This window comes from Centrocercus urophasianus, unplaced genomic scaffold (assembly GCF_019232065.1).
Source record: "Centrocercus urophasianus isolate 14NV4802_14NV808 unplaced genomic scaffold, USGS_Curo_1.0 seq_23, whole genome shotgun sequence".
NCBI classification, from domain to species: Eukaryota; Metazoa; Chordata; class Aves; order Galliformes; family Phasianidae; genus Centrocercus; species Centrocercus urophasianus.
Window position 1 is genome coordinate 5,472,296 of NW_024884789.1, and position 15,705 is coordinate 5,488,000.

The 15,705-nt window shown below is 46.7% G+C and overlaps 1 protein-coding gene across 1 annotated transcript in view; it reads right to left on the reverse strand.

Annotated features, from left to right (window-relative positions):
- SLCO3A1 (solute carrier organic anion transporter family member 3A1) overlaps positions 1-15,705 on the reverse strand; it is a 113,560-nt gene that overhangs the window by 10,014 nt on the left and 87,841 nt on the right. Inside the window, exons 4-8 of the mRNA XM_042824641.1 lie at positions 15,268-15,531; positions 7,754-7,918; positions 5,613-5,811; positions 4,567-4,705; positions 240-415 (exon numbers count right to left, since the gene is read on the reverse strand). Of these exons, the coding sequence (XP_042680575.1) occupies positions 240-415; positions 4,567-4,705; positions 5,613-5,811; positions 7,754-7,918; positions 15,268-15,531 (943 nt within the window). The remainder of the gene's footprint in view (positions 1-239; positions 416-4,566; positions 4,706-5,612; positions 5,812-7,753; positions 7,919-15,267; positions 15,532-15,705) is intronic.

The window sequence follows — 15,705 nt, forward strand, 5'->3', positions numbered from 1 at the left end:
AAGCCCTTACCTGCTAAGAACATAGGGCTGCACTACTGCCACTTTGCTGATGCAACTGTAACGCCCACATTCTGCTGCACATCTGCACCTCCCTCCCCACGCTCCCTTTTTTCCGGCACTGTACACAGGCTATCCTTTTATTCTCAGTACTGAACACACCACTGGGGCCATAGCATGGATGCCACCATCCATGACCCCACTCTCCCTGAGGGCAGCCCCCAGGTGAGCCACGGGGTTACCTGATGAGGATGATGACCGATGGCGTCTGCGCCATGGCCCCGATCATGCTGCAGACACACATCACGCAGAGGAATGTCAAGAAGGCCTCTTCACAGCCAGGACTGGGGCATTTTCCAGGAACGACGGTGGCATTTTCGGCAGGGACCGAGCTGAGGCAGGAACAGCCACTGAGGTTCTGCGGAAGAGCACGGGGAATCAGGGAAAGCAAGAGTCACAGCCCCACTGCTCACCCTCTGTAATGCCACAGCCACAACGAGCCCTCCCACAGTTAATTAAGTCACTCCTAAGTGCTTATTTGAGGGGAGCTTGGGAAGGGTTTCAGGAGCGTGTCAGCTCTGATGCATGCAACCAGCAAGGAAACACCGTCCCTTGGCTTGTTTCTTTCGTCTGCTCCTTTCAAGTCTCTCCCATAAATGTCACTGTGACAAAATTATTACCAAGTTATACTCCTTCAGAGAAGAATAAAGAAACGATTTGTGTCCCCGAGACACAAAAGAACCCCAAATTATGGTTCTAATTACTTTCCACTTTACCTCTGTCTCCTCGGCTCTTGCAATTAAACTGAAGTACATTAACACCGGGTAAGTCTGCAGCCCTGCTCCTGGCTGTAGGTTGAGTGCCTGATTCCAGCACTCTGAGTGCTGGGAAGGGGACAGCCATGGGAGGTGCAGCAGACCACCATGGGTTGACTATTTCGGCTGGGTGCCACAGACACTGCTGAACTCAGGAGCACTCCGGGGCCAACAAATGACATCAGGTTCACAGAGACTTTTTGTGGAGCTAAAAGCTGAAGTTGGGCATGGTAAATTTTATCAATATATGATCAGAAAGGGAGAAATGACTGAATTTTTCTTTGACGTCTTCAGCAAGTGCAGAGTGTGAAAAGAAGCTTTGTTTGCCAGTTGTAGATTTAGTTTTTTTCTTATTTTCCAGCTCACCCTCCTGAATTTCTGAGCAGGGGATGTCGATGCAATTAAGGAGCACAATACTACCAAGAAATCCCTTAATGAATACAGAATGAAACGATCATAAATGATTCATGGCTTGTCTTCATTGGGCTGCTGGGTTTGCGGGTCACATGTTTGTAAGAGAAATAATGCCATAAAGTAAAACATACGGTAAAACAGCTAAATCCCTCCCCTTCCCCTCCACCACATCAAAGTAGAAGTACCTTTGCTTTTCTATCAGGGTCCCCTTAGGACTTTACAGAAGCACACTTTCTGGTTCACTGCCTCTAAAGTAAAGGAGCCATGGGGACAGAGCTCTAGCCTTTCTGACACCGATCTCTTTCTTCTGTGCAGGAGTCAAATGATTTTCTTCCACACAAGTGCATAGCGGGCAAGAGAGACTGCAGTGCAGAACTCCAGGAAAGCTGGAGGAGACATGCAGGTGCCTTTCTTGCTGGCAAACACTCATTAAAATAACAAACTCCTGTGCTGTGACTTAGAAGCTGCCACCTGAAGGCTTCGAGCTGGTAGCAATTAGCAGCACCACAGAGGTGTTTGTGCAGTGACAGCAGTGCAGCACTGTAACTCCTGGTTCTTACTGCAGTGCACTGCTGGTAACCAAACAGCCAGGACATGGCCTTGCAGATTAAAACCCATCTAAATGCACAGCTGTACTGAAATATCCTGGGATTAAACTTCCATCAGAGCAAAGATGAAGAACTGGCTGCTTATTTCCAACAAGCTCTCATTGAGGGAAAGAAAGCACCTTTTTCTGGCAACGACGGGGCCCATTCTCCTCCCACTAATCTAACTTCATCCCTGCTATAACAAGCCATGTCACTGGACCCTACCTTTGTACCCTGACTCTTGGCACCTCCACCCATTTTTTCAACCACTTTGCACCCAAGTGGTGTCCCAAAGCAGTGCAAGTAGTTTGTACCAACTACATCTGCTTGCTTTGTGCTGTGCCTCATCCTTACTTGGGAGATCTTTGATCTTTTATTACTGACGTGCTACACAACTCACAGAGATCAAACAAGGCAACATCAAAGATGGGCTTTTACCTTCACCCTGTGGAGAAGCAACTTTCTGTTACCCATGCCAAATTATCACAGATTCCCTTCTCTGCAACTCCCCCCTCACCATTCAATCACACATTTATCAGACTTCCACTGGCCAGCGGATTTTTTTGTGGGCATGTGAAGCTGCACAAACGCAGTTTGCTTCCTACGTTTGGATTAATTATCTACACAAATTTCCCGTGTTTTCAATCATCTAATTTCTAAACCTTGGCTCTGATGATAGGAAAGGGACAAGCTTCTACTTCGCTGCAAAGCCCTGAGATGCCAGCATCGCAATGCCAGGCTGGAAAACATGCACCTCCAGCCGAAGGGGAGGTTAAGAAAAGCAATACAATAAGTACAGTAGAAGGCTTTGTATGCATGGGTCATTTGTGGGCATGGCCCAGAAGAGATTTTCTTGTGGGTGCCAGAGCTCTGGCTATCAGCACTGACACTCGTAAAGCTTTTTGGATAGGTGCACCCCTGGAACCAGCTCAATAAGAGAACACAAATGAAAAAGAAACAACTAACTGAGCTACAAACTGCTTTTAGAAATTGTTCACAGAGGAGAAATGGAGAGAGGCAGTCAGAAACGTCCAAGGCAGTAAAGTTAAATAAAGCATTCAGAGAATTTTATGTCTCAGTAAAAAGGAACCCTTGGCTCATCACGAGCATATAACATTCACAAGACCCTCTAGACAGGTCATTACCTGGATTATGGGTTTAAAACCTGGTTTGGAAATTTGGCTTTGCCTCAGGGCCACTGCATAGCCAAACTGGTCCATAACTCTTGGTAATACCCTTTCCAGAAGATGCTATTGCTTCACTAATTTGTGTTTAAAATGCTACTGCAAAGAAATACACAAAGCAAAGCAACAAAAAGAACTCTGGGATGGAGACAAAAGGGCAAAATAAGAAAGAATGAGTGAATAAAAGTGGAGGAAGGGAGAGCGAGGTTCTTGCTTGAAGGTTTGCTCTTATGAAGCACGAGGTCAGGCAGCTGCATGCTGAACAGGCAGAGCTGAATTTTCATTACTGTGCTCCTTCCAGAGGAGTCAGAGTTCTGCCCTGAGTCACACAGCGAGGTGGTTCTTCCTGCACTCCAGACACAAACGACACTGGTTGTACTCTTGCTAAGGGCTCAGGGAACTGGTGAGACACTATTCTCTATTGTGTGCCCTGGACAAGCTGCCTTCTTGTTAAAATCATCACGTTGCTGCTCCAAGTGTTGTGTCTCTTGTTGAGAGGAGAGCAGAAGGTAACGCCTTTACATGTACCATGGCCTGGGTCACACTCTCACAGAGTCCCTTCTGGGGTTGCTGAAAGCGCCCTGAATCCATAGCGCTTCTCTCTTGTCAAAGGGATGCCTGCATCTTCAAGACTGGAGTGGGAATTCAGCGGAGGTGTGAGCTCCTGGGTCATCCGTACCAAGAGTTAGCAATGAGCTTGTGCCTCTGCTGCCTATTCAGAAAGGAAGGACAAGCCATGGAGAGATAATTGCATGTGGCAAGCACTGCAGCTGCAAGTGGTCGCTGTGACCAGGCTCACCTCCCACTCACTCACGGTGTAACTCAGGAGACGCTAGATTTTCAGCAGCACTGAATGGAAAACCAGACCTCTTAGATATTGCTAAGAATTCCACGTCTTTACACAGAGATGGTTTGGTCTTCAGGAGTTTTCTAAAGGAATAAATTCCTAAGAACTGAGAAATGCTGAATGCCTTTGGATGGAATCTCGGCTCTCTTGACAATTGCTCTTGCCATTGCCTCAGAGCAAAGGAGTGAAAGGGAGAAGCAAGAGAAGCGGAGGGAAATCTTCAATAAAACTGAATGCAATCAGGGTCTGGTCATACCTATCTAGGAATCCAACTTGGGAAAAGAGCAAAAGGAAAAAAAGAGTAAAAAAGACTGAGCAGGGTGAACATAGTCAGATGGAGAACCGAGGAGATAGGGAGCAGCAGGAGAAGAGGGAAGATTTTCCCACAGCTCAGGCCAGCAAGCTCATGCAAAAGATTCGGGTTCTGCCAAAGGACACACACACACATTTCCCCTTGTGTTCCTGTGCTTCAGTACTGAGGGGAAAAACTGAGGGAGGAGCAGAAGGATGAAAAGAAAAGCCATCCTGCCTTGAGAGCGACCCTGGCATGCTGCTGCCAGAGCAGGAGGGCATTTTTGCAACAGAGCAAAAAACAGCTAAGGATAATCTGAGTTTTGGGGGTTTAACCCTACTGACTGCAAATGAGCCTCTCTACCAGATACGTGCTAACTTCTCACAGATTCATTCCTACAGACAAGAGATACTGAGGAAAGGCTGCTTACTGTGCTGCTGCAGCCAGCAAAGCAGGCAGACAGGTAGGTGACCCCATCTGCCCCACAGACCGGAGTGAAGGAATCAGTTTGGCATTCACAGTTGTTATTGCAGGGGGAATATGGGTCCAGAGATGAGGTTGGAGTTGAGCTGTAAGAGAAACAGAAAAACAAATCAACAGGCTGATACCAGCTTTTCTGACCAGTGCCACATAAATATGGCTTTGAAGGGGGTCAGATAAGGCAAACAAAATTAGAAAAAGCAGACTGCAGGCTATCTGGATCCCAGTTTGAAGAAAACCAGGCTACAGTCTCTCCTGGGGGCAGAAATGCCTTGGCCACCATCTTTCCACAACAGGACATCTGATGTTAGACTTGGGCTGCCTCTCTAATGAGCAGCCCCAAAGCCTTGCCCAGGGAAGGGCTCTGTTTTTCTAGAACAGCGAGCAGTTGAGAGCCTGAAGGTTTCATCTTCGAAACAGTCACCACTATGTGCTGAGAAGCACCAGAAAATAAAATACAGATTAACTCTCTCCAAGTCCTGTGAATGCTACAGTGAACTGGGTACCTCATTCCTCCCATGAAAACGGGTTTGGAGCCATTAATATTCTCTCCACCACCTCTGAGTTTCCCTGTCTCCAAAACATGGTTCTGCAAACTCCCCTCAGGTGCTTCAAAAACCAAATGAAGCAGTGTGTGTCCCTTGATGCCAGGAGAAACCAGATGGTGCAATGGACCCAACACTACAGAGGCGGTCACGGGTTCACAATCGGGTTTGGCACCTTTAGATTCAGTTTGTATGCTTTCAATAAAGCTCATTTGCCAGCTGTAGGCACTCAGCTCTCACAGAGATGTGTGGTACGAAAGCCCTCTGAGTGAGAGCACTGTTTGACATGGCCCTAATTAAGCTGCTTCCTTCATATGGTTGCTTGCGGGCCAGCACTGCCTGAAGGCTGCTCATGGAGGACAATAACATGGCATTTCTGTTGGCAAGGCTGAGTGAGATTTGCCTTTTGCTGGCTGGCTGGAGGGGAGACCCTGAAACTCTGGGGACTTACTTGTTTCCATAGGGAACAGTAACCCCTGCCACAGGTCCTGTGTCACATCCCAGGAACAGGAATGACACGTAGCAAGCTGTGGACACCAGGTTCACCAGCATGGCCATCCTGATAGCTCCCAGAGCAGAAAGGCTGAGCTTCTTCACCAAAAGACCGCCCAGGAATATGCCCAGACATGCACATGGGATTGCTGTCATCCCTGCAAGAGGAAAAAATCAGCTTGAACAAGTGCAGGTAATGCTCAGTGAACAGCACTATTACATGGTGAAACATTCTTACCATCATCTACTGGAGTAGCACCAAGCTGTTATTTATTTGTTCTTGAAATATTCTTCTTGTTAAATCAATAAATCCCAAACCACAGAGGCTGTGGTACCTGGCAGTGTTAGACCCTGTCTGGACTGGCAGAGCAACTCACCCACCACTGCTTTACTCCCATCCGTGCCTCAGGCCCTGCACAATTAAATCTGTGCTGCTCTCTCCAGACTCATTTTAGGGTAAACTGGGGCTGCCCAACAGAGAGGAATGCATGCAAACGGATATTCTGCCTTGCACAGAGGAACCAGGATCTTCTTTCAGTTTTCATCCATACTGTAGGGGGATGGCAAAATTGCTGAGATAGGCCCATCCTAATCCAACCAGCAGCATCTCTATTGCCCCCTGTGACAACTGGCAGCCAGAAAAGTCAAGAATATTCTGAAGTGCCTAGAGACTTTGGATGAACCCTGCTTGGTATACTTCAAAGTACTCTGATATTCAGAGATTAGGCAATAGTTGCATTAGGAAATATTAAACCTCCCTTATAGAATCTTCCTAAACCATAAGATGCAAAATCACTGCCAGAAGTGACTCACTTTTCAGGCACAGAAAAGCATTATCACACTAAACTTGTCTGGGTTCAATTTAATCCCTTTGCTGCCAGTTACGCTCCAAACCTTACCTACCCAAGCTGAGCACAGAAGCGCATCCAAATCTTGGCATTTATGGACTCCTACAAACACCACCTGGGAAATCTGGCAGCAATGCTGCTTAAATTAAACAAGTTGTTTTGAGGACAGTGGAAGTATCAAAGTCTCCCTTCCCCCTGCTGGGTCAGAGGCAGGACGTGCTCTGGCGCACGGCAATTCCCACTCTACAGACCAGCCAGCTGTACACATGCTGGCTGGCCAGGCATCCTCCATCAAACAGTGGTTTTCCTTCTACCACTGGGTCAACAGTGAAGCTGCTTTCCTTTGCTAAGCCCTTAATTTTCAAGAAGGACAGAAGAATCCAACATATTTGAGACCTCTGTGTCACTGGTGAAGGCAACATGATGGCAAGGGATTGTTTATTTTGGAAAACTGGGCCGAAACCAAAAGATATCAACAGTCAATGGGAAAATAAGTAACTGTCAGGAGAGCAGCTTGCAAGTTTTTTATTTTGATAGTAAGACCCATACATTTCATGACGTCCCAGTTTTCTAGAGGTCGCTGCCAGATGCCCATCTGGTGATCTGTATTTACAGATAACCCAAAACCAACTTGCAGATATTTTAAATGAGTGTTGCTGAGAGAACGGATGTCATAAACAAATCATTAGACTGCTTGGAAATGAGTAGCAGGAAAAAATAAATGAAGATCCTACGTACACATCAGTATCCTGACAGAGGACAAATGAATGTAGAGGAAAACAGAGTACATGGAAAACAGCAGCAGCATAGTGTGCTCAGAGAGAAGGGGAATTTAAAAGACAACCAAAGTGCATGAGCTTGGCTATTTGAGCTGCTAACTATAATCCTGTCATTTCCAGTCCAAGGGGAAAGGAGGGACTAGCAGGAGAAACTTGGCTTCCTAAACCAAATGGACATGGGCTGGAAAAATCTGGGATACCTGAACCAGGAAAGAAGTAGTTAGATGGGTGACCCTGTAGCTTGACAAGCAGTTGTGTTCTTAGGGAACCAAATGGCCCAAGTGGGTTGGGATTTCTGCTGTGCATCAAAGCTAATACATTTCTGGATACTTCAAAGACATCACGTCTCTGGGTGTTGGGCAAGTCACCTTTTGGGCAGCCTTATCAGAGAGCTTGGCTGCAGCCAGCAGCCATGCTGAACGCTTTTCAATGCCTCTGGATGCTGGAGCCTCAGCAGTGCCATGGTTACTCACCCAGCAGCTGGTTGGCAGATGAGGTGGTGAGGTTGAACTGCTGCTCCAGGTACTTCCCCAGGAAGGCAGCAAAGCCTGCCACCACAGCTATCTCCATGCAGGCCGCCAGGATGATGCAAGTGAAGACGGGATTGGAGAGCAAGTGCTTTGTTACTTTGGGGATCACTGGAAGAGAGGGAAGAGGGAGATGTGTTACTGTGTGGGCTCTGCTCAAGGCGCTCTCCATAGAACAAACACATGGTACTAAAACTATATTTGCATTACACTCAGACAAGCTGATTGAAAAGTGGCAACACCAGAATGAAGTACCAACGAAAGAGCCAGATAACAGGAGGTGCCAAGGAAGTCACCTGTCACTCTTCTTAAATGCTATACAGCTTATGTTGAAATTCTGAAGGATCAATGCTTTCCAGTTTGTTTCCTCCACAGAGATGTCCAGCAAAACCCAGCATTCTTTTCCCTTCTCCTCTCCCCATCTGCTACCAATGAACAACGCTGAGCCAGTTGATGAGCACCACACATTATTTCAAGCTTTCAGACACAAGCAGTCCAAGCTCACATTTGGCCCTTCCTTTTTCTTGCATCCAAATTCACTTCATTTTTTAATTCTCCCGTAACACTGCCTTGCTTGCCAAGGGACGTCTTGCAGCACTTCTGAGTGCAAGCTGAAATTCTCCTTTTTAGCCTGGTGACATGGCCACGCATGGGCATAAGGGACATTGGGCACATTAGCCTGCGTGCTCCCATATACCTGACCTTGAGCAGATCAACAACACCTCCTGCATGGACCCCACCAGCGTCAGCGGCTACAGCCCTTTGCTGTGTAACACACAGCTGCTTTAGTTTCATGATCCCTTGCTCCTCCCTTCCGAATCATTAGTGTCCAGAGTCCTCTTCTCCAAGCCTGTCTCTATTTCCGATAAGCAAACACAAGTTACCTTACAAAGGGAAATCTGGCTAATGAATCAGATAGCACATTTTCTACTTCAGCGAACATTTTAATTATTGCAGAGATAACACAGCTTGAAGAGGAAAACATCCCAGTACAGGAGAAAGCCTTGCTTTGTCTCAATACCTGATGACTAATTTCTTCCTGAATTAAATGTGAAAATCATTAAGTTTGAAAATTACCCTGCTGAAGTGGAGTGAAGCCTCAATGGGCCCCTATTTGCATTTTGAAAATCCATTTCCCACCCCCCTCTGGCGTACCAGGGTCTAGCAGATGACAGATTTCTCTGGTGTGGCTTCTGTTTTCCCCTAGGGCTTTTTTTTTGGTGCAAAATCTAATTGCCTTGGCCTCAGCAAGCAAATGCCTGGCTCTTTGTCAAGGCTCTGCTTGGGTCCCCACGGTTCTTTCTTTGGGGGAAAAAAAAGGTTATAATTAGGTTTGATCTAACCTTTTTGGAAGGGGCCACTCCACAGTTTCTACTCCCTTTATAGCATAAATGTTTTTTTCATGCTGTATAAAATTCTTGCTTCCTGAGGATTTGCTGAACATAATGAAGGTGCAGGAGGCATAGGATTTTTTAGTAGAATGGGACTATAAAAATAAAAATAAAAAGAGACAGAGAGGGAGAAGCCACGGTGATTCAGACATGGAGAGATCTCAGGAACCACCTGCTGCCTCCTTCAGTTCTTTGGTGGCCACCTACAGACCTTCCCATCTTGCCAGGAAAAGAAGGGGGAAAAAAAAGGCGAAGGTGGACTTGGCAGAGCTGAGACTGGAAAGCCATATTTAAGGCATTACTGCCTTTTGTGCCTCTGGAGTTCCATTTGTACAAGATTAATGGATTCCTTGAGATGCAGCTCTGTGCCAATTCAAATGTTAAGACGCAGAGGTGTATTTGTAACTTTATCCACCAAATCAGAACAATGACAGACTGACTTTTGCAGGAGGGAGTTCAAGGCGGTGGACGTTTATTGCTGACGGTGGCAAGGCTGGTACCAAATCACCGTGCATTACAAAGTCCAAATCCATCCTTACTACACGGTCTGGCCATCCTATACTGCAACAGGGCTCTGTTCCCACTGGAGGGTGTGATACAAAACCCAGCACAAAGAGTGCAAAGGCAAAGTAGGCAATGCCTGACAGCTTCCACCATCTCTCAGCATGGGCCAGCTCATTCCCTTTTATTTTCTAAGGAAAATGACAAGAGGCTCCCCAAAGAAATGAATATCCTTTCATCTTGCTACTGCCACCCGTTACGATGATTCATTTGACACCTGCTGCTGCCTTATCTGTCTCAGTTCTTGGGGTGAAATACCTCTGGGAACAAGATTAAAAGTCAGCAGTGAAGTTTAAAATTCTCTCAATAGACTGAAGCGACGTGCTTTCAGCTGCCTGGCATATGGTGCCTGGTGAGAAGAGGGAATGGAAAATGTCTGAAGGGGGTCAGGAAAGCCCCAGCACAACAGCTTCTCCCCTGGAGCCAAAGTCATGATAAATGTTACCCTGAGCCTTGCTGACTCAATCAGAACTTGGACGTGTGCTCTAGCCCAAAAGGTTAGCTGCCTGCTTTGCAGCTCCAAAATGTTGTTAATAAATCTGATGCTGAAGTCCACTCACCAAATGGGAAAAGCGAAAGGACTTTAGGATTTAAAATAGTCTCAAGAGGCCTCTTTGAGAATGAACAAGCTGCATCAAGACAAGGCACAGGAAGGCTCACCCTCCATACTTGGATATTAGGAAAAATTTCTTCTCATAAAGAGTGGTTGGGCAGTGGCACAGCTGCCCTGGGAGGTGGTGGAGTCACCGTCCCTGGAGGTGTTCCAGAACTGTGGGCATGTGGCACTGAAAGCTGTGGTCACTGGGCATGGTGGAGTGAGATGACAGTTGGATTAGATGACCCTAGATTGTAGGTTAGTCAGAAGGACCAGCTCATTTAACATAACGTCCTCATCCCAATGTACCCAACATGCTATACAAAGGCAATTCCCATTGGAGAATACACCAAGAAGTAGAATATCATCCTCTTTTCTCCACCGAAGCATTTATGCCCAACACTTCAAACTTTCCGCTTACAGGGTTTGATCATAGGATCAACCATTCCAACCATTCAGGTTGGAAGGGATCAAGGAAGATGTCCCACAGCTCTCTGCCATCCCTGCTAATCTCTCCAGTTCCCACCCTCTAACACCCTAAACAACATCCGGGACAAACGCTGGCTGTGGAGGCCTCAAGCATCCTCTCCTGCTGAGGATGCAAGACCATGGGCTCAACAAGCAAATGCACTTCTGTACACCAAGTAGCTTTGATTTGTCACTAAACATCGGGGAGTACAGGGAATAATTGGCAACCTCATTACATGAGGTTTAACTACTCTCCAGAAACGACAAACTATAATCATCATGTTGGTGCTTGAAATGAATTGTTTGGAGCATTACAATCACCAAGGCCCCTTTTTCCAGTTGGAGCACCCTACAGAGACATGTTTTCAATTTGCAGTAAAGATGAGGAACACAGAAAGCGAAGTAATAAATTAGTAGGAGGTTTAGAGCCCAGTCCACCTAGGACAGTGTGATGAGGGGAAGGCAAAATTTAGCACTGATCCAAAATACTCCTTTCTAACAGCAATGCAGGCAGCATGCATCAGATTTGAATAGGAAACAAAAGGCAAGATCTGCACCTTGCTTGAGGAATATGGGATAAAGAAAATAGTGCAGGCAGCAAGAAGGAAATACCTGCTGGAAAGAGGCAGCTCCTATAATAGAGAAGATGGAATAGGACACGAGGCACTAGAGATAACTCAGGTGAGTTTAATATACCAAAGTCCATAAGGTCTGGGCAAAATTAATATCACAGATGGTATGAAGGAAAAGGATGACACTTGTGTCAAACATGCTTCTTGAGAGACAGGCCTTGAAGCACCTGTGACATTCTCAGATTCATTAAAGCTGTGAATTTAGAGCTAATTTTGTTAGCTGCTAATCTCGTGCAATCCTATGAGCTCTCCCTGAGGAATACAGGCATTCCATGGCTTGGGACCCCCACACAGCTGGGAGCTCCTGGCCCAGCACTACCAGGGAGCACTTCTGGGGAGAGAAACCCAGCATGTAGAGCAGCTCTCCCCCCGGGTAGTCAGCAGATTGGTGCACAGAGCAGGAAGGATCTGAACAGAAGACAAGACAGCTGTCAGCTGTACATCTCAGCCCTCCTACACTCTTGGAAATGAAGCTGGGTGGAAACCAAAATGTTTCCAAATCAAGGGAATTTGTAGTTTCAAAATTCATTTAATTCCACTGTAGGTTTTCCTTTAATTCCCTGTGAATGAATTTCTCGCTCCAAAGCTGAAGGATTCTGTATCAATTTCAACCTTTTTACATTTTTTCATCTCTCTAGACAGATGCAGTAAGTTTCTAGCTTAAATAATTCGAAAACAAAATGCATTTAGAGCTGAATGTTTCAAAAGGGTTAAAGAAAAAGCCAAGGAAGCAGTTTGAAAGCGAATTTCAGCAGAATTGACCATTCAGATTCAAAGAGATGGATATTTTCCTGCAAAAAACTGATTCCAACAGTGTATTTCCAAGCACGTCCTGGAGCAGGTGGTGCATTAGAAGCGGCGTGTTAGCACAAGGCAGAGGGCAGATGCTGGGCAGACACGAGCAGAGGGCACAGGTGCCCTGCCAGATCTGAGCATCATCTCCAGCCCCAACAGCACAGAGGTCCCTGGGGCAGCGCAGAGGTATGAATGGAAAGCTGTGCCCTCAGGGCAGCAGGGACTGCTTTCACAGACTTAGCATGCAGGCAGGGAACAACCCTGCCAGTCTGCCATACGAGTAAAGATCAATGGCAGCATTTATCCACCCTCTCCCTGTGTTAATCCTTCACTTCCCTGTGCTCCCAAATGGACTTGTGTTGCTTAACTGGAATAGAAGTCACCTAAAATGGTGCAGCACTCATTCTCTCATCTGGAGATGGTAAGCACCTCCCAGTGCCATCTCCAGGCTTTCTGGAGGACAGCCTGCTCCTTCCTTGTGAAAAAGAGGAAGATGGTTGCTGTTACATTAGTCACAGCTTTTCCCTGTGCTAAAGCCAAGGAATCTCACCCAGCCCTCCATCTCAATGTCTCTCAGCAAACCTTGTGGTGTCTTGAGCATCCTCCCATGCTCCAGATGTGCCCTGACACCAGCTGACAGTCACACCCCTGTTGGGAGCACATCTCCAGGTGACACTGCCCTACTTCCCTCCTGCCACGGCCACTCACTTGCAGCAGTCACTGCAAGGCTTGAAAAAAAAAAAAAAAGAAAAAAAATATCAGAACCATTTAATAGCCAAAAAGGATTCTCAGCTCAGCCTCCAAGGGTGCACTGCTGCTACAGCCCATTCACACAAAGCCCAGAGTATAAACTCTCCCTTCCACACAATGCACAAGAGATGGACAACCACACACCTCCACGCAGCCATGGACTGATGCCCAGCACACACCTGTTCAGGATGAAGCTGCAGAGACAACACTTAGAGAACAGCTGCTGGAGTTACTGACCACACAAACCCTGATGAACGCTTCCACCCACAACCCCATGTACATCTTCTGTTCTTCAGCTTCTCAAACACATACAAATTCCAAGCCCACGACAGGCCAGCAGACACGACTATATGCACACATATATATTTTTAGCCTCTGTATGCAATTATCACTCCTTTTCATCCCAGGAAAAACAATAAACAGGTCTGACCTTCCCCAGAGGAAACTTTACACAATCAGCAAACGGATCAAGGATATGAGGCTCAGTTACAGAGGAATGCATATATATTTTTCAGCTGCTGGCAAAACAAAATATGTTTATACACAACAAGATTGAAGCCTCCACCTTCAGCACTCCGCATCAGAGATGGTGAGGTTAGTCCTCCCTTGCCATCCATGCCTGCTCACCTCCAAAAGGGCACTTGGGCAAATGTGACTCCTGGCCACGTTCTGACTCAGGCAAAAGTGCCAATGGACTTGAAAGAAGATGCCAGCTACCAACACCATGTCGGCTGTGACAGCCTCAAAGGCATAACTAAAAAGGTCATTCCCTGTCTTATTTGATGTGATGTAAATTGTACTTCAAAGTCCATCTACAAAGAGACTTCTGGAACTCACTGATCCGAATGGACTTTACCCGCAGTGACAAGAGTAACGTGGAAGAGTGTGGTGCCTCCTGATGTAACCAATACTTTGAAGCATATGGATGTGGAATTTTAATTTCCGTACTTCAATGAGCAGTAGCTGCTGTGGCACCCATCTCTGCGGCCTCTCTGTGTGCAAGTCAGCTTGCTCTGCATCATCCACAGGCAGAACTGCCACCCCTCCATGCAGCAAGGACATGCCACATTCTTTTATTCCTCTGTATGAGAACCTGCAAAAATTTCTAGCCCGTGCCAAAATGTAGCAGCCAGAAACAGATGCTCCAATGAGTCCACAACAAAAGCCACAGAATCACCCAGCTGGATGTACCACGGAAAACACCCATTTCCCAAACCTGAGAAAATCCCTGCAGCGAGGACAGGAAGATAAAAGCAATCATTCCACTGACACATTTTCAAACAATCTATCTTTTTACCTTTCCTTCTGTTTGAATTTTCTCATCAAGTCAATATTTCACATCTTTGACCTTCCCTTAATGAACAACCACATCAACTATTCAAGGCATTTTTTTTATATCTGAGCAAATATTTTTTTCCCAAAGCCTTTTTTTCTTTCCCACACGCACCTCATTCAACTCCCAATTATGGCAGCTGCGCAGGGAATAAGTGATTTTGTCCTCGGTTATCAAAATGTGATAGACAATAACAAGACCTGCTCTGCCACAGTGACAGAGAGTGGGAAGAAGCCACCAGTGCTACAGAACTGGTAGTTCTTCATCCTCTCAGATGAAGGATTTTCTGTTGTGGTGTATTGAACAAGGATATGTGCCCACACTCCTGCACAATGCAGGATCTTTAGCTGACCTTAATTAGAACCAGCTTCATCGACATCACTAAAGGACGTGATATGGGATTTTCTATTCTCATCTGCTACAAGCCATTTTCTGCCTTGCTGCTTTGTTGCTATTCTAGGCTGGTATCTCTCTCTTCCCCATTCTTAAGGGCTATGTTGTGTCCTGCTATACTGTGGGGCTGCAATGGCCCTGCTGTCTCCCCAGTGCTGGGAGTTCCCTATCTCTTCTGTCTGCCTTTGCTGGCTCTCTGTTTTGGGAGGCAGAGGGAAGCAGGACTGCAGACTGGAGAGAAGCTCACAAACTGCTGCAGTGACTGTGTTCCCCTTTGTTTTTATCAACTCCACAGGACTACCACGGATTTCTGAAGCTTTGTATTCTAAGAAAAATCTTTCAAGTGGAACAAAGTCTGTCTTTAAAATGAGGACAATACCAGAGATAATTAGAAGCTAGGGACTGACATCTCAGTATAAGAGGCTCGTATTTTTTTCCTCGGTAAAGGTAGATAGCCCAAATCAGAGCCCAATTATAAATCCAACCAGCTGGTAGCCTGCTGCTGCCTCTCACAGAAAACGTGAGCAGAGGCAGTGCATCACCTCGTAGCTGCTGGAAGCAGGTTGTGCTGCTCTCTGCGTCCAACGCGTGCCGCAGGACCCCGTTGCTCGGCTTGGGCCTCTCGTAGTCCCTGTCAGGAAGCATGGCCTGCTCGCTCTCCCCAGCGTGCTCAGGCCTCGGGGGCAAGGACTGCGGGAAGCCAAACATGGGCAGGGACGAGAAGAAGAGTAAGGCACCACAGAGAAGGAAGCCTCCCCACCATGCACCGATCCAGCGAGGGTCATCTGGGGTGATGTCCAGCTTACCTGCAAGGGAAAACAGAAGTCAGTGGTTTGGTGGGATGAAGGAAACACAATGGAGTTAGGGATCCTATAGCCTGGGGGTCTGTTGGCCCCACGGAGCATCCTGCACCCATCCCATGCGAGCTGCCAGCACATGCAGATCTCCCCCTGCAAGAGGTCTTTAGTACAAGCAGCCTT